This window comes from Sceloporus undulatus, chromosome 2, assembly GCF_019175285.1.
Source record: "Sceloporus undulatus isolate JIND9_A2432 ecotype Alabama chromosome 2, SceUnd_v1.1, whole genome shotgun sequence".
Lineage (NCBI taxonomy): Eukaryota > Metazoa > Chordata > Lepidosauria > Squamata > Phrynosomatidae > Sceloporus > Sceloporus undulatus.
Window position 1 is genome coordinate 308,394,730 of NC_056523.1, and position 25,962 is coordinate 308,420,691.

The following is a 25,962-nucleotide window of genomic DNA, read 5'->3' on the forward strand; positions in this document are numbered from 1 at the left end:
TTCCTAAACCATGGTTCTAGCTTCAGAAACTGACTTCTTTAGAAAGTGATCAAAAGCTACAGTGCCTATGGCAATGGGGTAAGAAGCAAAGGAAGGAAGTCTAAAGGCTTGTGGCTGCTCCTTCCTTTCTGTTTATATCCTGCTAGGCCATGTTTTAGGGTGATCTGTAACCTGGACTAATGTTCAAAACATGGAAATAGTGTTCACTGTCTCTTTATTAACCAGGTTCTTATATATGATCTGTCAAACAACATAAGAATCCAAAATAGTCAGACATTGAAGTTTTAGAAAAGTATTTTGAATCCTTTCTTTTATATTTGTAGATAACATATAGTTCTACACTAACTGGCAATGACACCCTCCTCTATTGGAAATGGACATCAAATCTGCCTTTTAATTGTACTACACATTATGTAAGGATTCGCTGTTTTCTTCACGATAATATATTTGCTGGAATAAAGGATTGGAGTGAATGGAGCCAAACTGAACACATTCCTGGTAAGACGATGATATTGAGCACAGTGTTTGAATAAAAAGCATCTTATCAAAAGGACAGTTTTGATGGTAGAAATATAGAGTGAATGATTTGCTGATTCATATTATTTTTTTCCACCACACTGTTTAGTAAAGGACTTGTAAGCTTTTGTTGTTTTATAAGTGGATCTAAGATTGTTTTGTAACCATGTTTGCAACAGTTATGGAAAGTTCTGGTGTAGAAGTTGTACTTAAATTTAGTGAGCTGGAGGTGGTTGGATACTAGGGAACAGATATGGGAGCTGTGTGGCTCTTCAGATGTTGTTGAACTGCAGTTCCTAGCAGCTCTAGCCAGCATACCCAATAATGAATCATGTTGGGAGTTGCAGTTCAACAACATCTGGAGGATCACACAATTCCCATCTTGGGTGTAGAAGTGTTAAGACTCTTCTTGGCTTCACCTCCCAAATGGGTTTCTCTCCCAAATGAATTCCTTTGTAGCTTTCTAGACTATGCGTATGAGACTAAGGAATACACTTTTGGAATGAGTACTCAGTACTCTGTCACACTGTCCATTCATTTGGATGGGTTTGATTGAGAACATTATTAAAGTAAACAACTGTACAGCTGTTCATCTAAAATGGATAAACGATCAAATATTGCAGATCTTGCCTCTCTTCACTGCTGTCCTTTTCATTGCAGGAAAAGATACAGGCTCTTTTGGCGCAGTGTATCCTATTGAGAGAATAGTGCCAGTAGGTTCCAACATGACTTTCTGCTGTGTGTGGAAAAAAGGAGAAAGTAAATTTCTGCTGAAGTATCAATCGTGTCCACCTCAGCAGTGTCCAGTGGCCTCTCTTTCCAACTGGAGCAAGTTAATTCATGTGCAAAATGTCTCAGCATCACCATCATCTGGGACTAATATATGGTGTCAAGGAGAGATTCCGCCCAACCCCGACACTCCCTTATATGGAACTGTTTTGTTTGCAGGCTGTAAGTATATTGAACGAAGCAGTTGAACAGACTTTTTGTGATGGCTCCAGATTTTAGGGGTTTATGGAGAACCACCACGCCAGTGTGTAAGTCTGTGGTTTACTCCAAGCTTGATTTCAAATCTTCCCTGGAGATCAGTGTGCACTAAGAGGTTTATCACACAGAGATTTTTAGAGCTTTTGCAACTCAGTCCCAACGTGAGTGTGGGTCCAATGATGCGAATTCATGTCATAATGTGAATGTGTTTTCAGACGCGATTCCTTTCTATGGGAGCTCCTTCCGTGGGGCTTCTGCAGTGATTCCAAAGTGACTCCTCATTTTAATGAGTTCCAGAAAAAAGGGAATTCACAGAATTCGCATTCAAGCGCACTTCGATTTCACTTCAAATTTGTCTGGTGTGGAAGATCACTCCGATGTCGCCCCCCCCCCCCTTGGCCCCCTGCGTCCTGCTCCGTCATTCCCCTCCTCCTTCATGCCATCGTCTCCTTTCTGCCACCCTGCCACCCATCACATCATCCCCTTGCGTCCTCCTAGACCCCCATCTGCTCCCCTCCTTCACCCTGCCACCTATCCCATCATCCCCTGCATCCTCCTAGACCCAATCTGCTCCTCTCCTTCACTGCTGCCTATCCCATCATCCCCTGCATCCTTCTAGACCCCGATCTGCTCCCCTCCTGCTGCCTTTCCCATCATCCCCTGCATCCTCCTAGACCTCGATCTGCTCCCCTCCTTCACCCTGCCGCCTATCCCATCATTCCCTGCGTCCTCCTAGACCCCGATCTGCTCCCCTCCTTCACCCTGCTGCCTATCCCATCATCCCCTGCCTCCTCCTAGACCCCGATCTGCTCCCCTCCTTTACCCTGCCGCCTATCCCATCATCCCCTGCCTCCTCCTAAACCCCCTAAGGGCCTCTGTTTGTTAACATCAAACGCTCTGTTGTTTTGTCGAAGGGTTTCATGGCCGGCATCCATAGTTTTTTTTTGTGGGTTTTTCGGGCTTTGTGGCCATGTTCTAGAAGAGTTTCTTCCTGACATTTCTCCAGCATCTTCTCTGTTGTTTTTCTCCACTCCAAGGAAATTTCCTCTTGAAAAGGAAGGGGAACCAGGAGAATTTCCTGCCTTCCACTCCTGCACAAACCTGGTTTTTAAAAGGAAACACAGGCAGAGTGAAGATGTTCCTGGAAATAGGAGAACCCTTGTGAAACTCATTATCGAAACCAGGTTGCTCCAGGGCATCCCAAAGAGTGTCACCTCAATTCATTCCTAGAAAATATGAAATTCTCCAACCTCTCAGCCAAAAAATACTTGATGGGGAGGGGCATAGAGGTATAACTCCAGTATAGCTAGACAGACTTCCTTCAGCAAACCTTCCGTGTCTCTGTTTTCCTTGTTGGCAAGGATTACTTTGAACTGGGAGAACACTGGGAGGACTGGCAATGAGGCAATGTCTTGCTGAGACGTTTCCTGAGAAAATATAATGACGACAAGAGGTTTTCATTAGGGTTACCAGGTCAGGACCTATCACACAGCCAAACCTGATATCTATAAATGACCCCCCCATGTGATGTCATAGTGGGCAGGCCCTGATGATGCTGAAGGATGATGTTATAGGAGACAAACTGGTAATTCCATTATTATTATTATTATTATTATTATTATTATTATGTTTTATTTATATAGCGCTGTAAATTTACACAGCGCTGTACATACAATCTTTTTAATAAGACAGTTCCCTGCCCTCAGGCCTACAGTCTAAAAAGACACGACATAAAAGGAGAAGGGAATGGTGGTGGGGAAGGGGATTAGGTCCAGCCATTCTTCTCTCCCTCTGAGGCCTGGACCAAGGCAGATGGACTGGAGGGAGGGCTCTGCTTCTTAGATGACTACTCTCTTTGAAAACTTGGACTTGGGGATCCAACTTAGAATCCTAGAGTTGGAAGAGACTCTCTAGGGCAGTACTTCTCAAATAGTGGGACGGGTCCCCCAGGGGGGGGGCGCGAGGCTCCGTAAAGGTATGTTATGCAGAGGTGTACTTATAACAATTTTATAGACAAATGATACTATTTACAGTTGCGTGGGGGACGCGAAATGTTTTCTTTTTCCTAGGGGGGGCATGACAGAAAATAATTGAGAAGCACTGCTCTAGGGCCATCCATTCAACCCCCTTCTGCCATGCAGGGACACAATCAAAGCACTCCTGACAGATAGCCATCCAGCTTTAAGCACGATACCATAAGTATTAACCATAGTTGCACAAAGTATGCTATTGAAGTAAAAACATCAAATCTAACAAATGAGAAAGGCACAAACACATATACACATTTCTCAAGGAAGCCCTCTTGCTGAGATTCCTTCCCCTTGCCCTGAGGACTACAGAAGAGGGGCCAGATCCCGAGATCTGATAACCCAAGTTTTCATCCCCAGACATTTCATCAAACTTAACTGTTGGAAATACAGAAACCTTTAAAAAAATGAAGCTTTGCTGGAGACAGGGCAGTTGGGCTCCCTTGCAGGTCTCATCCTGAAAACCTTGTGGGGGGGGGGGATTGATGTTAGCGCGGGAAAATAAAGCTTTTTATGAGATAAACTTATCTTTGTTTTTCGGTTTATTCTTTAGTTATATATAATACAAAGAATTTGATGGCTTCCCTCTCTTCAAAGATAGGAAAAGAGATTATCTTTCAACATAAGAGATTTATAATTTGAAACTGTGACACATTGGAGCTTAAGATAGCACTTATGGTGAAATTTGAGTCTTAAAAGAATTGTCTGGGGAATTTGGAAGAGCAGGTCTTTCTGCATACCTTCTCTGTGTTTTGCCTAATCCAATTGAGTGCCCATATTTAATATATTCAGTATTTAATAACAAGTCTTGGTTGTCGGAGCGCAAGGATGTCTAGTTTCTTAGGTTTACTGCCATGTTGGCTTTATACAAGGTTAGCACATGCACTACTGCTCTTGTTTCATGTGGCTAAAATGTTCTTTTTGTAGAGCAAATTAGGGTCCAGCTTTCAGTAGTGGCTTCCCTTACAGAACTCTAGGAACTGGATATTCTAGAGCCTAGTTAAATCAGTGCTATCAGTGCTGTTGGTGGATTATTATATATTCAGTATAACCAGAAACTGGGCACAATAAACATGCATAGCATCCATGTATATTCTGCAACAGAGAACTTTCAAGGCAGTTGTGACATGTAGTTCAACAAGTGTGTATATGTATGTGTAATTGCTTTTTAGACCCCCCTGATGTTCCACAAAATGTAAGCTGCGAAACACAGGATTTAAAGGAAATAATATGCAAATGGGAACAGGGAAGGCCCACTAAATTATATGGCCAACGAAAAACATCCTACACTTTAATTGAACGGTAAATCTTTTTCTTATGTATTGTGTATGTATGCCTTTGACAACTTACAGTGACCCTATCAGTTTCATAGAGAAATACACAAAGGTGGTTTTGCCAGATCATTTCTCTGCAATATAGCCTACAGCAGCTGATATTTTTGCTGGTTACTTTTTCTAAAGAGATAATTTATGAGGATTTGGCATGACCTAAATTGTAGACAGTAGTTAGGCTGTACTTTTTTATGTAAAATGCCATTTGTTTAAATAGATTTTTAATTTTGTACAAATTTTGAAAATAAAATTTAAAAAACAATAGTCATTAGTTTATTTTGTTCATGATATGTAGATGTAAATACAATGGAAAGAATATCCATTTGGTATGTATATGCTCAGGAAACCAAATTGGTATACTAATAGTCACAAGTTGATTGCAAGATTTTTTGCAATTTGATAAATATACATCTGCACAGCAACACATGTGTTTTTTCTGTGCAAAATATATGTTTTCTGCACAGCAGTCCCTAACTATTTCTGCAAAGAGAAATCACATCTACGCTGCTCAGAAATTGCATTTCTGCACAGAAAACCATATACACCTTTTTTACAGAAAGTATATTTTCTACACAGAAAATGTGTTCCTGCATAGGAAAAGGGGTATTTCTCTCTATATAAATACTCCCTGAAGCACAGTGATTCAGAACTGTGTAGAAATTTTTCTCTTCTCATTCAGCAGGTAGAATACAACAGGTATTATTGCTTCTTGTCTGTAAGGACAATGATCATGATCATGTACATCTCTAGATATGAAGACTGGCAATAGATGATAACTATGATATAAAGAAGTGATGGTAGGGGACCTCAGATGGTTTGTCAAAGATCTGTTCTTTGCTTTGCTGTGGGCTGTTTCTAAAAGCCCTAAACTGGCCATCAGGACAGTTAGATATGAACAAAACTGACAACAACAAAACCCCTCTAGTCTCTAAATAGCAGTAATTGCAATTAAATGTTTACCAAATATTTTCATCTTGATTTTTTTTTAAATTAAAACTTCCATTTTTGGTATTGTAAAATTTTCTATCAAAACTCAATTAAATAGTATGAATAGTCCCTTTTTCCATTCTTCCCCCACTGTTGTTGCTACCTTTTGTACCTGGGTTCATCAGATGGTAGGTTCTGCCCCATCATGATCCCATGGGATAGAATGATACACTGATGTTACATAGTCAGTCAGAATTTCCCTAACTGATAATAGCACTGAGAGCATTTATAACAACAACAACGTAGGTATTGAAAAGGAGAGGCCTTTTTGCTACCTCTGTGGAAAGTGTTTGTGTCAAATATTGTGCAATTTAAATAATCAGATCTTGGTTTAATAAGTTAGTGTGTGCTTTGTTTCTCCATTTTGTGAGACAGGGAGAATTATGAGCATACTAAGAATGATGGTTCATAGCTTTAAAGTTTATATACAAAATGTGGTTGTTTTTGTTGTTGTTTATATCCTGGCTTTTTCCCAGTTTGGTACTCAAGGTGACTTGGCAACAGTTAAAACAAACATAGGTACAAATTCAAAGATACAACCATGTTAGTCTGTAGAATCATTATGTAGAGAGATCTTGTAGCACTTTTGACACTAACTGCAAGAAAGAATGTAAAGTCAAAGGCTTTCATGGTTGGCATCCATAGATTTTTGTGGGTTTTTCGGGCTATGTGGCCATGTTCTAGAATAGTTTATACCTGATGTTTCACCAGCACCTGTGGCTGGCATCTTCAGAGAATGCCAGCCACAGGTGCTGGTGAAACGTCAGGAATAAACTCTTCTAGAACATAGCCACATAGTCTGAAAAACCCACAAAAATCTATTAAAGAAAAAAGTTGGCAGCATGAGCTTTCCTAAACTGAGGAAGTAGACTTAAATCTACAAAAGCTCATGCTGCCAACTTCTTTATTTCAGTATGTAGAGAGATCTTGTAGCACCTTTGGGTCTAACTAAGAAAGCTCATGCTGCCAACTTCTTTCTTTAGTTAGTCTCAAAGGTGCTACAAGGCCTCTCCACATACTGATTCTACAGACTATCACGGCTATGTCTTTGAATTCCTTTTTTCAGTTAGTCCCAAAGGTGCTGCAAGATCTCTCTACATAGGTGATAGCCTCAAAATAACAGCACACATAAAAAGCAATTAAACCATCATAAATTCTGAAACTAGTTAAAACAGATTAAAACAACAACAAAAACTAAAGGCCCAGCACCTTGTACTGGGCCCATTTCCCCTGAAAAATCAATTCTCAAGGATCTGCCAAATTAAAAAGGGTTTGATTTGCTTGAAAAAAGATAGTCAGCATCTGCATGTTCATTTCAATTGGCTCTAGTGAGAAGAAGCAGGAATGGAAGGAACTAAGGAAGAAACAATACTTTCAACATAATTGTTGAGTTGATAGATAAAATATTTATTGCTATCTAATTATTCTGGGTATTTAAAAAAATAGACAGCTCTGATATATTCTGTTCAAATCACAGTTTCAGCAACTGCCAAAAAAAAATCTAATTAAAAATACTTTGTATTTCCTGGACTTTAACCACATCTTTCCCTTTACCTTTGCAGAATATCTGGGAGATACGTTAAATATACAGGAGACAATAATCATTATCAGTGTAATTTACTGGTTTTGAGCAATCAAACAATGTATAATATCACAGTCCATGCTGCCAATCATCTTGGCCAATCAGAAGCTTCTCTTTCAATCAATGTAAAATATAGAAGTAAGTATTTATCTGTATACAGTGACAAAGAATTAAGTCATTTCAAAAGTTATTATTGAGTCAAGCACTTCAAAGATATGTGGTTTTGAAAAGAAGGATTCTGTTCATATATTTAAGTGGAAGTTCATTAAGTGGTTCTTCTCTTCTGTCATTTAATTATGACTAACACAGAGCTTGTGTTTATTCACTGATGAATCAGATAGGTACTGCTTGTATGCATTTTGGAACCAATATAGCAATAATCCAAGAATAAATTCTGATGTAGTGTTTATGGATGACGTAGTCTACTAATATTTATTTTGTCAATTTTTTCATTTACTCAACTGAAAGTTTATTTTGGCACATGTTTCATCATTTTGTGAAAGTGGCAAAATTTATCCTAAAAAGGGCACTCTGAAATTCTTACCATGCTTTGTGCACATTTCCCCTCACATTTGTGTTTTTATATGCACTTTTTTTGGCTGTGTACTGGTTATGTGAAATATACATATATTTATTTTGGTCAATGACTAGTGATAGTTATGCAAACATTTTCTCTGATATAATGTGGTTTTGTGTGCATTTTCCCTGAATATATGCATTTGTGTAAGTATTTCTAAGGACTGTATCATTCTGAAAAGTGTGGGTTTTAGTGTGTAAGCAAATTTTAAACTGTCAGACCCATGCACAATTAAAATTTGTATTCACACTAAAACCCACACTTTTCAGAATGAAACAGTTCTCACAAATATATACAAAAATGCATATATTCAGGGAAAATGCACACAAAACCACATCAAATTGGAGAAAATGTTGGCATAATTTGGCGTGGTTATACAAAAAAAAAACCCAACCCCTATCTGAATACTTTGTTGTGGATATGTGGAAAAAGAGTATCTCTTGATGCCATCATCAAGTTCCCACTGACCGCTGAGTAGGCTTTGAAGAAGACTGAGGATAACAACACCATGAGTATCTCATCAGGAGTATCTCTCCTCAAGTCGAGAGGAAAGCCTGGCTCTTATGACTGACATGTAACTGTAACTTCTTCCATTTCTGGGGATAAAGGGAGGGGGAAGACTGTGTGTTTCCCACTCACCCACCCACCCTTTTTTTTGGGTTTTTTTTTTTTTTTTTTTTTTTTTTTTTTTTTTTTTTGCTAAAGCTTGCATTTATTTTGGGTCTATATTTTCGAGATGCAAATGAATAAGAAGCTTCTGACTCCATCTCCACCTCTGAGCTGGAGATGAGAGTTATATTTTCAGTGGGTTTTCTCTACATCTGATACCAAAACAGGGGGACATTCTCTGCATCTGATACAAAAGCAGAGGGATATATGCTTGAGGGACATTCTGAGGCAGAGCAACCCCTTTCTCAGCTGGAGGAAGAAAGTGGTTGTGCACAGGCTTGCTGTATGCCAGATTGGTTCTCTACAATTAGGACTTGGAAAAAAACTTTTTTTGATCTCCCAAAAGTAGATTTTTCAAGCTCTGTATCTGAGTGCCTATCAAGAAACAGAACAACCTTCTTCGTTTTGCTTCCACCTCAGAATTGTTTGAGAGGCAGAAATTTGTTCTGTGCACCGTCACCCAGACTTCAAAATTAGTTTCAGAAACTTAGCATGAGGCCCTTAGTAGCATGAGTTTTTGTAGTTGTGGATCAGTAGGTCTTATGAAATCAAAAGAAAACTAGGACCTGGAAAGTCAGCTATGAAGGAACTAGACAAGATATGTAATTGAATACTAAAATTAGGATTGACCAAGCCATTGTATTCCCCATTAGCATGTACAGAGGTGAGAGCTGGTCAGTAAAGAAGAGCAGATAGGAAGAGAATAAATTCATTTGAGATGTGGTGCTAGAGATGAGTTAAGCAGCTACTGTGAACTGTTAAATAAATTAAAATAAGTGGCTCCTAGAGCAAATCAAGCCTGAAACCCCATCCTCTCACCCACCCCAGAAGCCATGATGACTATACTTAGGCTGACTCACTAGAAAGACAATAATGCTCAGTAAGATAGAAGGCAGCAGGAAAAAATTAAGACCACATTCCAAATGGATAGACTCAATCAAGGAAGCTATGGCTATGGGTCTGTAAGACTTGAGCAGGCTGGTTAAGGATAGGGAGACTTGGAGATTTGTCATGTATAGGGTCTCCATAAGTTGAAGTTAACTTGATGGCAGTTAACAACAACATTTGTTATGAGAAAAACAGGAAACTTGCATGGGCAGTTATGAGAAAGACAGCAAACTTGCATGGGGAGAGGGAGCCAGTCTGCCCCCAGCTGTGCTGCCTCCCCCTCCAGGTGCACTTTTTGTGATATGTCAAAAGTAGTTAATAACAGCCTTTAAAAAAAATTATTTTGAGGGTTATTGGGAGCCTCAAGTGGTGGGTACAGAGTTATAGTGGCATATTTACATGTAACCGAACATGTTGAAAGGTGTTTGGTGATAAAAGGACACCTGAAAATTGGCCTTTTTTTTTAAAATAACATTTTTAGCAAGGTGGGGGATTGGAGTTTGGGAAGCCTCTGGAGGGCCTCAGGGGTTGCAAAGGTGGGGGAAAGGACCTTGTGTACTCTGAGGTCAGCTTCTTCCCCCTCTCTGTTATGATAATCATAATTGAGCACATAAAAAGTAGCAACTGATGCCATTTTAACTGGTCTTCCATTTCTCAACAGTTCATCCACAGCCTCCTACAGATTTAACTGTAACTGACAATAGCCCAACTAATGTCAGTCTCTCTTGGTATCTGCCGGGAAGTTTCATGAAAACCAAGCTTCAGTTCCAGGTTAAAGTTTCCAACGGCACTTCTACAGAAGAGAAGGTAGGTGCCTTTTGGTCTGCAAAAGTACAGGTGTGTGTTACAGGTTTATAATGTAACAGCTGCTATTTAAATACAGAAGAAATTAGAGATGCAGACTGGGGAATTCAGAAAAAGGTGATTCAGAAACATAATGTGTGCAAGCCCTGTTATACATTTGCTGATATCTTCACCCACTTTCCTTCTTTAGTACATGAATGACTTTTTTCATTGTTAGAGCAAACCATGTTATATCATTACATCTGCACTAGTTTTGTCTTTGTGCAGCTTTATTTCCCCACTGACAGTGAAAAGCACCTTCAGTATCTCACATTCATGATTTACCGTACCTACTCTCCTCCTGGTCCCTCTCTTTTGTTTGATGTTAGGACACCTTTGCACACAGCCACATTCAAAAGCTGCCTCCCTGTGGCACAAACCTAGCTGGCTCAGAATTGTGTTGTCAATGGTACAGGCCTTTGAATGGAGCTGATTGTTGGGTTTGTGTGTACTTGGCAATCTCTCCTGGCTGGGTGTGGGTCAGCTCTCAGTCCTTCCTGCATGACTATATCAGTCACACATAGCTTTTGGCTCTGAGGCTGTGTCCCAGAAGAAAGATGGTTCCCACACTACTATATCTCATATGAAACGGACCAAAGAAAATGCTCACTGGTATGTTACTGAAATACACAGAGCAAAACAGCTCACCATGGAAATCAATAACTATGTAAATATTTATTTTATTCTATATTTTATAGTTTGAATATCTTAATATTTATATCCTTTAATTTTTAAATGTTTTAATTTTAATGTTTATATCATGCTCTTTATTGTAGGATTTTAGAGTGGTATAGAGATAAAATAACCAAAACGATCCCAGATTAAAATATTTTAGACAGGATAAAACATAACAAATAAGTCATCAAGCTAAAGCAGTTTACTAGGCTATGGCAATTAAAAACCAGGTACATGGCAAAGTTTAAAGTAAATTAAGCCCTAAATTTTAAAATAAAATGCCATGTCTTGACTTGGCAATGACACCAGTTGGACCTTCACTGGAAGGGCATTCCACCATTAAGGTGACGTGGCCCTTTCCCACATACTCTCATACTATATTGCCCCCACTGGTGAAAAACAGTGGCAGGTCCCTCCTGTAGACCTCTGTTCTCAGGAAGGTATACATTGGAAGATCCTTCATGTATCAGAGTCCCAAGACCTCTAGGGCTTTTAATATGGAAGTCTGTATTAAGTGATATAGTGCTTCATAGTTCCTTCCACAGAATTCACAATATACTGAATGTCATTAAGCATGTTTCATGAGATGAAAAGCTAGTCAGTTATATAAAAAAGGGTATATTATTCATGCAATATAAAGTACATAAAAGGCACTGTATGAAAGATATGTCAATGTTATGGTAGTAGCTTGTTTTGTAATCTTTCACAGATTGCTTCCTTTCCTACTGAAAGTACTACTGTATACAGAAAAACACTGTACAGTTATGATCAGTTCTTCAAAGATTGTTGCTTTATTACATATACAGTGTCTTGTGGCAGCTTGATAGTATTATTTCTCTCTTTCATATTTCTGCATGGGTACAGGTGATCCTGTAAGTATGGAATTGCAATTACACTTCTAGTTGTGACAAAAAGTTTGTTTGTTTTCATTCTTTCAAATTATACAGAAAGTACATCTGGATGGCACAGAAAACTCACTCTACACAATTTTAGTGGACAATTTGCATCCCTACACATCATACACTTTCCAAGTCCGCTGTTCAGCTGCTGAGCCCTTCTTCTGGAAATGGAGCAACTGGAGCAAAGGAATCCCACACCGAACACAAGAAGCTCGTACGTTTATTGATTCACAAATACGGTTTGGAAAATTATTCCCAGAATTCCCCAGCCAGCATGACCATCTTAGGAATTGTTGTCCCCTTCCTCTGCCTCACACACAAAGAAAACTTTCTCCAAGGTTTGTTAATGAGTGTTCTGAAAGTACAGGCTTGATCAGACCCTTAATGAACCAAGGAAAGCTAAAGACTCTTCAAAAAATTATTCCTTAGTGAAAAAAAATATTATGCCTGCAATCTGAACTGCACATATTAATTCTTTGGCCAGAACCTTGATATATTTGCTTATTGCTTTCTCAATATAAATAATAATTTAACACTTCACATTGATCTATTAAATAATTCTAAGTATTAGCAGTAGCATAGTACCTGGAGCTGGAACATGTAACCCACTGGTGTTTTGTGTGGGATTCATGGAACAGATAAACAATGGGAACTTGTGTCTTTTAAATGGAAGCTAGTTGTTTGACTGAATAGTCTGGATGCTTGTGTATGGTTATTATTTAGGGCTTCCTAGACCACATGGTCTAAAATGTGATGAGTTACTGTGAGAGGAAGTGAATATTGAGAGAAAGTTTATCACTGACATGGTTTGGATGAAAATAGCAGTCACTGATTTATATAGCTGCCCTTATAATGTTTGTGAACTTGTCAGTAAGAACTCAAGGACTGTGGAGTAAATTTGGGAATTTAGTGGATTAAATTGGAGACCTGCAGTGTTTCTTCAGTAGCTACATAGAATAAAGCATGAAGCCTATGGCTTCATCCTGTGGAATCCTGGAGTTTGTTTCTTGGTGTGGCACTAAAGCTCTGGCAGAAATTTCTAAATATGTCTCTCTAAATGGCAAAGTCCACGATTCCATAGGATGTTGCCACAGTGGTTAAAATAGAAACAAGGTGCTATAATTGTGTAGTGTGAAAGGCCCCATTTACCATAGGAATTTTACTGCAGTGAACTGAAACACATCTTTGCTATGCCTGAGGATATAGAACTACATATCCAGGAAAGTCAGGCTGGTTGTCCTGTTGAAAGAGAAAGTACATCAGCTGAGTTCCACCTATCCACACATCAGCTGATCAGAGAAGATGGATTGAGCAGACTAGACTTTTCAAAAGTGATGAAAGGAAAGAATACCTCAAAGGAGGAGGAAGGTTATCAAACACAGGAGGCAAACATTTAAAAGAATGTTACACAAAGAAGCAGGACTGTCTGGACTTTTGCTGTGTCTTTGGAGCCACACAGTGAACTTCATGCCTTTGCGGTGGACAGTGATTCTGAGTCAAAGGAACATTGACAGCAGTCAAAGGTCTCTGGATAGCATGCTTGTGGTCATGGAGGCTTATCTGGATAGAAGGATTCTTGCCACTTCCTGGAGGATGAGGAGACGTATGGTAATGCAAAATGAGCAAATTTCCTTTGAAATAGGTGTGTATTCTCTGTGCCCCTTATTTCAAAGGAAAATGCTTTTTGGCCACGACCACATCACTGAATTTCAGTGGTAGCACGGCTTGTAGTTAAGGAAAAATTGCCCTTTTTACCACTACAGAAACATTACTAAAATGTAACAGCACTATGGCAGCCACAATAGTGTGTTACCCTATGGATTTGGGAAGTTAGGCAGTGCAGCCCTATAGATTCTATTTGGGAAGTTAGGCAGTGCAGCCCTATAGATTCCATTTGGGAAGTTAGGCAGTGCAGCCATATAGATTGCCCTGAAGAAATCTGGGAAAATGAAGTAACACAAAGCAAACACAAATATATTCTCCTTTATATTAAGACTGCTGTGGAGCCTACTTCATTTGCTGTTATTATTAGCCCAATATCATAAATGGATTACATGGTCCAGTAAACTCGTTCTGTGTTTTGTGCATATAAGCTGATAAGACTCAAAAATTTATTTGGTGTAATTGAAACCCTTCTCTTGTAGCTCCTGCAGGAAAGCTAGATGTCTGGCGAGAGAAAAGTGCCAATGAAGGAACTGTTATAATCTTTTGGAAGGTACATATGCTATTTGTTTTTATTTCTAATTAGATTTTCTGGCCCATATTTATAACTCTATTTGGCTATAGATTAAACTTTCTCTGGAGACATTCAAACAAGCATATTTGATGTAAGTCATGAGAAGAAGAATGATCTTCTCTCGACATTCCCTCTTGTGGCAGTATATTTCAAAACTGGATCATCAAAAGATGGTAGCAGTTGTTGTCACATGGATTCACTTTTACATATCAGTTTACTATCTGAATGGGAATTATTCTTTTCATGGGGCTACTCTGGCATGTCCCAATTGTTTGTGTGAATTACTGGTCAGCTTTGGATGCTGAATTTTATGTAGAACTAGTGTTGTTTGCCTCCCTTTTGTGTATTTTGTGTATCTATGGTGGGTATGGAAACATTTATTATTTGATTTTAGTATTTATACTTCACCCTTCAGCCAAAAAGTCTCCCAGAGCAACTTGCAAATCATGAATGTAACAGTTTCCTGATCATAAGCTTACCATCTGAAAAGAAAGGATACACATGCAAAAGAGGGATAGTAATGGGGTGGATTAAGTCCAGTAGATGCTGGCTGCTCTTCTCTCCCTCAGAGACCACAACAATGAAGATTTTCATACCAATGCTTACTGTGGGGTAAGCACTGGTAAAACATCAGGGAAGTATGCTTGTTTGGAAGCCTGATGCGCTTCCTAAATAGGAGGAAAACGTCTCCTCACCTCCAGGGAGCAGCAATTTCCTATGACTGGAAACTTTGCATTCATGGCAAATTGCTGTCCCCCGAACGATTCAGGGACACTGGAGGCAAGGGGACGATTCGCTGCTGTTTAGGAAGCACATCAGGCTTTCACACACTCGTGCTTCCCTGACATTTTACTGGCAGCACTTATCCCATGATAAGCATTGGTATGAAAATCTTCAATGAATGGAAGGAGGGCCTCTCACTAGTTGCTTGGGGATAGGCACAATGGAGCTGTGCCTGGCTGCTCTTCTCTCCTTCAAAGGCCACAGTTGGAACATGGAGGGAGGCCAGAGTAATGGTAGTTGGAACATGGAGGGAGCATCTCTTTCTAGCCACTGGAGTCAAGATAAGATACAGCCGCAGTGGTAGCTTGAACATTTAGTGCAGCCTCTCACAGGTTGTTAGCCCAAGGCATAATAGATCATTGCCACATTGTCCCTGCTCACATTTGTACAATGCCTCTTGTACTATATTCAGTCATCTCAGATTCCAAAATAAATGACAGTTCCTTGCTCAGTGGGGCTCCCAGCGATACTTGGTCCACAGAAAATTTCTGAACTGGTTGTTTTTTGGAGCCTGGACTGAATGCACACTATGTCTTACAGAGATGCTTATTTCCAGATGCCCTTGCTACTGTATATGTCTGCTTTATTGGTAGTTCTAGCAATAGGTGAATGACTAGTCCAGTATTCAACATGTAGACTGCAACTATCTCTTATCTCCTAGGGTTGTTTTTTTTTAAAAGAGTCATTGTGAAAGCTCACTTTTCAATTTTTGTTTTCTTTCAACTCTCCTTTTTCTGTGAAGTCGAAGGCTTTCATGGCCGGCATCCATAGTTTTTTGTGGGTTTTTCGGGCTATGTGGCCATGTTCTAGAAGAGTTTATTCCTGACATTTCACCAGCATCTGTGGCTGGCATCTTCAGAGAATGTTGGCATAGAAGAGAGCTGGACACACACACACACACACACTGTGACCCTGGATAGGGAGGAAATTCCTTTTTCTGTTTCCTCAAACTAATTCTCTGCATGTTTTACAATGGCTTTCTCAACAGCCACTACCTGTTCCAGAAAGAAATGGAGTGATAGAGGGTTATGAAGTATCTTGGATTGTACCAGAGGAAGCCATGAAGAAACAGTCAATTTCTGAACTTTCGAACAGCATAAAAATAAAGCTTGGAAAAAATGACTACATATTTACAGTGGTGGCAAAAAATAAAGCTGGTCTCTCTTCTCCTTCTCTAATAAATAGTGCAGAAATTCCAGTTGGTAAGTATAATACGAAATTTAGATTTTTGAAAATATATTGTTTGAGAGGGTAACTTTTCATAGGAGATTAAAAACAAACAAATAAATTGGCATGTGCTTTTCAAAATGAGAATCCTACCTTCATTGTGACCATGGAACACTGCCATTTGTGTTAGACTGGTTATTGAACTTGCATCATTGGGATACTCATCCTCATTATCAGTCATGGACTAATTAGAAGAATCAGTCTTTGTAGCACTGTACATCCTTGCAAGGTGTTTTTTGTTTAGGACTTTTCAATTATATTTTTCTTATCATATGATAATTGTATTATCAATTTATGTTCATTCAAATCAAGTAATTAGACATACATATTAATTTAGAAATATGACAGCATTCCTGTATTTATTTACAGTGGGACTTAGTGATTTATAGTACACCTACTAGTTTATTTGTTTTTTCTCCTGTATTGTACCAGTTACTGTGTAAGCCTCCTGTTTTGTTTGTACCATGGAAAGCCTACCAGTAGGATATGAATAATAATAATAATAATAATAATAATAATAATAATAATAATAAATATTTATATCCCACCCCTCTACAAAATGCAATCGGGGTGGCTTACAACATTAAAATATACATACACAAACCATAATTCCCACCCCCTTAAAATACAATTAAACAGATTAAAATCAAAACACTTAAAATTCACAAATAATGATAAACTGTGGCTATAGCGAGGTCAAATCAAAAGCTGGATTTCCTTTCTTTTGGTGGCCAGGAATTTATTTAGGAAAGGCTTTCCAGAAGAGATCCAGCTTAACAGCTTTCTTAAAGCTGTTTATGGTGGTAATATAATGAATCTCATCCAGCAGGCCATTCCATAGTTTGGGAGCAATAGCCGAAAACATCCTCTGGGTGGTCGGAGACAATCTCGTTTTTAGAGGCTGTAGCAGATTCCTCCCAGAGAACCTGAGTGCATGAAGAGGATTATATGGAAGGAGGCGGTCCCGAAGATAGACTCTACCTAGGCCATTTAGGGATTTATAGATAATAACCAACACCTTGTATTGGGCCCAGAAACTAATGGGCAGCCAGTGAAGTGATCTTAAGATCGGTGTTATATGGTCTCTTCTGGATCTGCCTGAGACCAGTCTGGCTGCCATATTCTGTACTAGTTGAAGTTTCCGGGACAAGCACAATGGTAGCCCCATGTAGAGTGCATTACAGAAATCCAGATGAGAGGTTACCAGATCATGTATCACGGTCTCAAGGGCCCTGACTTCCAGAAAATGGTGCAGCTGGCATATTAGCCAAAGCTGTTAACAGGCGCTCCTGACCGTCGCGTTTACCTGATTCTTCATTGGGAGCAATGGGTCCAGTAACACCCCCAGACTGCAAACACAATCCTTGGAGGAGAGTGTGACCCCCATCCAGGACTTGAGGTTGTATCCCAATACCTGGTTTCGGGGCCGCTACCATGAGTACCTCCGTTTTGTCTGGATTCAGCTTCAATTTGTTTTTCCGCATCCAGTCCATTACTGCTTAAAGACAATCACTGAGAGGAGAGATACCATCTGAAGCAATGCAGTGCCTCCAATTCCTAATCTTCTGAGGTGATCCAAGAGGATGTCATGATCTATTGTATCAAAAGCCACTGAGAGATCCAGTAGCACCAGGAGGGTAACACTACCCCTGTAGATGTTCAGGCGTAGGTCATCAGCCAAGGCAAGCATGGCAGTCTCAACTGCCAATCCTGTCCTAAAGCCAGTTTGAAATGGATCAAGATAATCTGTTTCTTCCAAGACAGCTTGGAGATATGACTGCATCCACCATTTTATGTTTCCCAGCAATTGATACAGGACTTATTGTGACTGACACTGGTTGCTGGCCATCCTGGCCAGCAACCATTGGTAGCTCTAACCTTGAGCCCTAACCTCAGTGAATTTTTTTCCAATTCTCTTTTAAACTTGCCTCTTGCGCACACACATCTACACATGCACACAAACTTAGTGTAAGTGAAAATAAAGGGGAAATTCCTCAATTTGTATTAATGAGGTTTTGTCTTGGTTTTTTTTCTTCGTTTTTTTTTTAAAAAAACTATATGTGTAAGAACATTTTAAAAAATAAAAACAGATGAGGGAAAGCTTAAATCCTAGTGATCCAGGTGAGAATATTCTACTTTGGAGTAAAAAGAGAGGATTCTAAAGCTCTGTGGTGCATGCTTATGTTTCTGTAGTATGACCCACTGTTTTCCTCTCCCTCTTTTTAAATAAGTTGGTGGATTGTGAATTCTGGAAAATATAGAGGTATTTGACCATGTAAGATACACAGCACTGCTCTGTCTTCCATCATTTATATGCTCTGTTTATGGAAGGGAGTCTATGCCCTCTAGTACCAACAACACTTGGTAGTTTTCCTCTCTTCCTAAGTAACTCCTTTCATGGACTGAAAGAAAATAACTGAAGAATGTTGGGCTATGTATGCATTTTCTGTAATTTCCTTGTCCGTATGGCTTCAGCGAAATTCTCACAAACAGTAATTCGAAGTTTGAAATCATATTTTTAAAAATCAATATTATCATCATTGTCATCGTCATCACCATCATCATCATCATCTGGAGAAGGCAATGGTGAGGATGATGAGGCAGAGCTCTGATTGGTTTGCTTAAGAATATATAGAGGTTTTTCTCTCTCCTTCTGACATATATATTAGGATTTTGTCCTTAGCATCTTCATTTATATAGCATCTTCATTTATATACCACTTAATACCACCTAAACAGTCTCTAAGCAGTTTGCAAAGTGTAAGCTAATTGTGCCCAACAAGCTGGGTACGCATTTTAGCAACCTCGGAAGGATACTAGGCTGAGTTGACCCTGAGCTCCGTGCTGGGATGGAACTCATAACCTTATGTGAGTGGCTGCTGTACAGGCTTTTATCCACTGTGCCACCAGGGCTCCTTAGTAGTTGTGCTTCTGACTATTAAACGGATCAGTGCCAAACTCACTTTTTGAGCCAGTCCCAAGTGAATCTTGTACCGCCTACAGAATAAGAGTAACAGTGTACCTAGGGAGAAGTGAAATTGAGAGAGGAAGCAACACACTAGTATGCTGTATTTATTGCATCTCACAGACTAGTAAAATCCCTTTATTCTGGAAAAAGAGCAGCTGTGATGCTGGAATATACTTGCATTTCCCAGGCGATCTTGGGCATAGGCCAAAAGACTACAGCTTGTAAGCCAGATGTGAACTTGAAAGAACAACCACACTCCTCCTCTCTTGTAGTACATTGAATTTTCAGTATCTCTTATTTTTGTATCTTTGACCTGGCAACCCTCCTCCTCAGCTGCGCTGGCTGCTGTGACCCAAGACTTTTCTTGCATCCCAGTGGGAGGAAGAGATACAAAAAGTATCTTGTTACTGCTCCAGCTGTGACCCATATGAGATCTGAATTCTTTGCCATAATCTCCTTGTTTATATGCTCATGTCTCTCTGAAGGCAATAGGCTTTTAAAAATTAATTTTATAAAGGGGGTTGTTGTTTTGCATTCATTTAGTTCACATTACAGAGGGTCGTTTCTCTGTCAGAACAAGGACAAAAAGAGTCTTGTGGCATGTTAAAGATGAAAAAATTTAGCACATTGTAAGCCTTTGCAGTACAAGCTTTTGTAGACTACAATCTGTTTTATTAGTTACATACAATATTGTCCTCAGTGACTTGAATATAACATAGAGACACAAAGCATGCAATTGTGAATCTAGATGTTTTCAGTCTATACCAAAATTCTTGGAAAAAGTTTGTTGTTGTTAGCTGCCTCGATTTGATCCTGACTCATGGTGACCCCGTGGGTGAGGCATCTCCAGACTCCCCTGTCTTCCACTGCTTTGCTTAGGTCCTGCAGGTTCATGCCTGTGACATACCTGATATGGAGTCCAACTATCTGGCAAAGAAAAAAGAAACAGTTTTTTTCCCCTTCAGCAACATCAAATAGCATTTGTTATGTACTCTGTGATAACATTTGGCAAAAAACAACAACATGAACTTGGATGGATCCTGTAAAAATTGATAACAAGGTCAATATTACCACCTAGGCCTCTTCTGACCCTCTCTGGATTAGCCCTTCTATTGCTGCTGCCAGTCCTAATGTCAAGATCTTCTGAAGAAAACATGCATGTCAGAAGCATGGGACCTCTTCTGTAGACAAGTTTATTTATGTAACACAAAGGACAGGTTTGTCAGGTCATTGCCTCAATGGCTTTGTAGTCTAAAAACAGATACAAGAGAACCAACAGTAACAAACAGGAAGTAAAACAGTGGAAAACTATGTATTCACTTCCATCTTATTTACAATTGAGCCTGGGTTACGATACTGAGACTGCTAAAACATTAGCATGAGTTATAACTAATGTTCCCATGTCATTGAAGCACTCTTTGTACTGTTCTGTTGCCCAGCATGAATTTAGTGCCTGTTGATCACAAACTTTGACAGAACAAATTGGTACAACATTTTCAGAGTTACGTAACTTCTTTGTGAATGACTGAATCTCTATTTCTGCGTTATTCACACCATAACTCAGTTCTGAAGCATTGTGAGTCATGGATTCATAGTCAGGGAGGGTGACTCATCTGCAAAGTTGAGAAATGCTCTGACAGTCACTTCAGACTGAGTTCTCTGCATTCTGCAAATGCTTTGGATGCCTATCAGAGAGAATGGGGCGTTTGTGTGTTTGTAAGTATTTCCTCTGAGAGCTGCTACTTTAGAGAGAATCTTTAAAAAGTGTGCTAACATTTTTGCATTTGTCAACTTCAGTCAGGAGTTATCCAGCAGGTAAGAACCAAAACAGGTCATTTCTGGCAACAAGTAGATGGAAATAGTATGCTGATGTGTAACGTTCAACCCCTCCCTGCCTATTTTCCTTGAAAACCGTCTGGATTCTTGTTACTATTTCTTTGGAAGCGAATAGTTTAGATGTGAGGTTAAGTCCTCGAAAGCAATACAGATATCCCTTATCCCAAATCCCAAAATACTCCAAAATCATCCACATGGTTGGGTAAAATACCTTTGCTTAATGGCAGTTCAGTGTACACAGATTTTGTTTCATGTACAAAACTATTAAAATATGTATAACATTAACTTCATGTGATATGTATATGAAACATAAATTCATTTCATGTTTAGATCTTCTCCGAGATACCTTATTATATATATGCAGATATTCCTGCATCTGGAAAAATCCCAAATATTTCTGGTCTGAAGCATTTCAGATAAAGGATATTCAATGTGTACTGAAACAGCATACCAAACAAATGGATTTTGTGCTGCCCTGTCTCATGGGGCCTGGACTATCAGCTATGTAAGAAAGATTCACAAACTTTCACTGCTCTCACTCTTAAGTATCAAATCATTGTGGCCACATATTTTGTATGAGGCCGCTTACCTTTTTAACCCTCTGGAGGGCTTGGAGGGCTTCCCCATCCTATAGATGCAGTTCTTCAAACAAGAAGTAACCAAGCAGGAAATCCAATTATTTTCAAGTTTGAAAGAGACTCAAAGAATCCTGAAAGGTACAGAAGTAAAAGCATGTGAAAATATGGCAAGGATGTGGTCTAAAAACACATCCTTTGTGTTCACAGTTCTTTGAGCCCTTGTACCTGCCCACCCATGACCTAAGAGAATGAATGAAGCAGATATTGTGAAGATTACACTTTATGATGTTTCTACTTTAATTTTAAGACTTTTAAGGACTAAGATACTATTATGGACCCTTTTTGTGTTTTAACCATAAGAAACTTTGAACAAGTGGATAAACTTTGGTCTACATCAAAGGAATAACCTTTTATTTTACCCATGTCACACAGGTCCTGTCCCAACAGAGACTGGAGTTGCAAAAGAAGATGGCATTCAGGTTGCTTGGCCTTCTGACCCCAGTGTGACCTGTGGCTATACAGTGAGATGGTGTTATGGGCCAGAGCCCTGTACCGCTGTCAACTGGGAAACATTTCCTTCCAATGTGACAAATCCTGTAATCAGATCTGGTAAGAAACAATTGCTTAAGTTTACTTTTGTTTTGAAGGACTGTGAAACCTGATAAGACCCACCATGTATGTATGGGGTCAACCCAAGAAATCGTGGGTAAATGGAATAGGTCCACAGAAATCTGAGGTAAATGGACTGTAATGGGTTAAATGGATAAGTATCTGATTTGGTGTAAGGCATGCAAGTCTCAAAAGGAGCTTGCCAAAAACCTGAACAGGGTGAGATGGGAATACTCTGATTCTGCATTTGATTCTTTTATAGTTTCTCCTTGCCATTCATTTCATGTCCAGTTTTAAAAGGCAAAGGTAGTCCCTTGACATGAATGTCTAGTTGACATGACTGTAGGGGGCTTTATCTGGTAGATTTTCTAAAAAATAAAATCCCCAAAATGGATCATTCACCACAGTAGTCAACCACCCTCATTTTATTTGTGTCTTCCATTCCCCTGTTTTTCTGATGTGTGGCTGAGTATCTGGGGTGATGTTGATGGACATCTCAGAATTCAAAAACTATACATTAGATCAAGTCTACTGACAGGAAGCAATGCAATAAAATTTACTGTATACAGGATAATATACCTGCTATATATTTTTAATTTCCCCAAATTTAATGATCACTGAGAATATAAAAGGATGTGATGGTTTCTCTTTCTCTTTAGTGGATTGATAGTAGAGATGTGAGGAAACCTGGCTAAATTACTCATCTGCAAGAGACAGACTGTCCTGATGCATGGAAACAGCCTGTCAAAACTGCATTAACACTTGGGAAATGTCTCACCTCCATTGTGAGAATAAGACTAGGATGAAGAGCTGTTTCTCCTCACTGAGGTTTTAGAAGTTGTTACTAAATTTATATATGGAGAACTAGTGTCATTTTCCATTCTGAAATAAGACATATTAACACACACCAAACATAGAAATATTAGCTATTAGATCACAAAAATGGAAACAACTGACTGATGCTTCTAAGTTTTAAAAGTCCATGCAACAAGGTAGCAACTATTACAACTAAATGAAATGGAAGGAGTCTAACACTTAACGAAGGGTATTCTTGGCTATGGCACTGCATTGCATAGAAACTTTTAAGCTGCTGTCATAGGGTTTCTAGATACCTAAAACCTCACAGATAGGAATTTTTTAATAACCATGTAGGACTTAGCGAAGGGTTGATTAGTCTATATCTGGTCTCTGTTATTTTGACCTGCATTTGTAAGTCTGTTCCATCTTCATTCTGAATCAATTTGCATTTTTAAAAATGGAGAAAAATTGATATTAATGGCACAAAATTTATCCTAAAATATGCATTTAGGATAAGTCCTTAGTAGGTATGGCTGAAGTCTGTTATATTTGGACAGGATAAGAATCAACCAAACAGAAATTTTCCTTGGGGAAACTTGGAATTTTTTTTTAATGGATCATAGATATTATTTATCGTATATACTCAACTGTAAGTCGACCTCATGTATACATCGAGGTCAGGTTTTGGGGCCAAAATTATGGATTTTGCCATGACCCATGGATGGGTCAAAGGTAAAACTTGGAGGTTTCTTCCGTGTGTGTATGTGTGCATATGGCAAGAGAGACTCTCACAGAGGTTTTTCTTCATTGTTTGAACTTTCGTTTCAGGCAGACACACGGATGGGAGAGGGACTGTTAAACAAACAGCAATATCAATCGGTCACCCAGGACTCTTTCTGCTTGGTTCTTTCTTGCTAAACTCCTCTCCACACCGCATGGGGAAATCTGAAAGAGCTGCTATCACATTTCCATAGTCACCCGTAAATAAGTTGACCTGGGTTTCTGGGGTCAGTTTTTGGGCATAATTTTTTAGATTTATAGACAAGTATATATGATATGTCCAGGTTTGGCCACATAGGAGCAACTCCTTTGTTTTAGAACAGGATGAGCCATTTGAGAGATTATGCAAAACAATTTTCTGCCTCCAGAACATTCTGTGGGTCACATTAGGCTCCAAAACAGGCACAAGTAGAAGATGGGCAGGGGATGAGCAGAAATCCACTTCTGCTTTAGATTTTGGAGGATTTGGAAGGGCTGGGGGACTGCAATGTGTTCGGGGTAAAACCACCATTTGTAATCCCACCTCCATCCACCTGGGAGAGGCGGAAAATATAAATTATTATTATTGCATGCAGTACACAGATGCAATTGCCCATTCTTTTTTTAGAAAATTAAAATCATTAAAAGGCAGTGGCATCACAGTGTGTGTATATGTGTGTATGGGAGTTGCAAACTGTACCGGGTGACACACAGAAGAGAAGTGACACCTAGTTAGGCCGCCCTTCCCCTTAGGGATAGGAAAGGTGAAGCCTTGCTTTGGCGACTGCTCCAGCCCTGGGGGTGCCACTGATCAATGGATTTCTTTTTCCACTATTTCTGCTCTAAAATATGGACTAAACTTTGTCCTTATTATTAAGTATAGACAAAAATCCATACTTAAAATAACCTTGGTCTTACTCTTTTTTGCACTGAAAATGCACATTTCCTTGGTGTATTAATAGTATTTTAAAATACATTATGCAATGTTGATTCTTTCCCACAGCTCTCTTTCAGCCAGGTGTCCGATACCATTTTTCAGTCTATGGCTGCAAAGACAATGGATACCAACTACTAAAATATATAGATGGTTATACAAAAGAATTGGGTAAGCACATTTTGTTCTTTTATTAAAAGCTGTTAAATGGTAGAAAATAAATATATTTCAATGCAGTTAGGGTTTATTGAACAAAAGCCAGGATGTGTGTTAACAAACTGACTCATATAAAAATACATTATATGTGCATTGCTCTTGGAATATGTTTAAACAAATGCTTAGTCCTGACCATTAATCTTGATCCAGAATGGGACTATGAGCCTACTTAAAGCAGGCTGCACCAACTTTGCTGAAACTGTCTTTTGGAGATATACAGAGAAAAGATAGACACCATGGCAATATAGAAAGCCTGAATGGATCATATTTGTTGATGCTGTTTCAAGGCTGTAGAGGAAGAACGAGTAAAAAGATCATAAATGAGAGAACAAAATCAGATCTATATAAATACAAGTTTTAAAATATTATCATAACAATGGGTTGATCTAATTTTTGTGCTGTTCAAAATTGAAAGCCAAGCAATATTTTAGTGGGATCATTTGATCTTTCCACATAGCGTTACAAAAAAATAAAATGTGGTTCAATCTCATAAAGTGAAATGTGGGAAATTGTTTTTAATGATAAAAATGCATTTAAATGTATAAAGGATAAGGGTGCTTATAAGCTGTAGAAATTATAAAGTTTGACACCACTTTAACTGCCATGGCTCCATCCTACAGAATCCTGGGATTTGTAGTTTTATGACACGCTATTTTACAAAGCAGGCTAAAGACCTTGTTAAACTCTAAATCCCAGGGTTCCTTAAGTTGGAGCTCCAGTACTTAAAGTTGTGTCAAACTGTATTATTTCTACAGTGTAGATGCATGCTGAGTGAAGCAAGTTGAAAATGAGAAGTGCAGTTAAGGGGCTCCTTTTAGCAATTACGATCTCCATCCTTTAGCAGGATATAGTCCAACTAACCTGAAACATGGGCATTATTTTTCTGTGAGCAGAATACTTTAGAAGACGGGGCAAATAAAAGTGACTTGAGAAGATGAATAATGAAATACCAAGAAGAAATTTGTTATTTCTTGCCATGGAAAATTTGGGATTAGGTCCTGAATTCTTTCTGAATAACCTTAGTTAAGCATAACTGTG

At 39.0% G+C, this 25,962-nt stretch overlaps 1 protein-coding gene across 9 annotated transcripts in view; it reads left to right on the forward strand.

The window, feature by feature from the left end:
* The window catches only part of LIFR (LIF receptor subunit alpha), a 123,086-nt gene that overhangs the window by 67,556 nt on the left and 29,568 nt on the right, over window positions 1–25,962 (forward strand). For all 9 annotated transcript variants that reach the window (XM_042452507.1, XM_042452503.1, XM_042452505.1 and 6 more), the window contains 10 exons: window positions 324–498; window positions 1,177–1,467; window positions 4,703–4,832; window positions 7,411–7,568; window positions 10,226–10,371; window positions 12,030–12,195; window positions 14,126–14,196; window positions 15,989–16,202; window positions 22,041–22,217; window positions 24,778–24,879. In XM_042452507.1, the coding sequence (XP_042308441.1) occupies window positions 324–498; window positions 1,177–1,467; window positions 4,703–4,832; window positions 7,411–7,568; window positions 10,226–10,371; window positions 12,030–12,195; window positions 14,126–14,196; window positions 15,989–16,202; window positions 22,041–22,217; window positions 24,778–24,879 (1,630 nt within the window). The remainder of the gene's footprint in view (window positions 1–323; window positions 499–1,176; window positions 1,468–4,702; window positions 4,833–7,410; window positions 7,569–10,225; window positions 10,372–12,029; window positions 12,196–14,125; window positions 14,197–15,988; window positions 16,203–22,040; window positions 22,218–24,777; window positions 24,880–25,962) is intronic.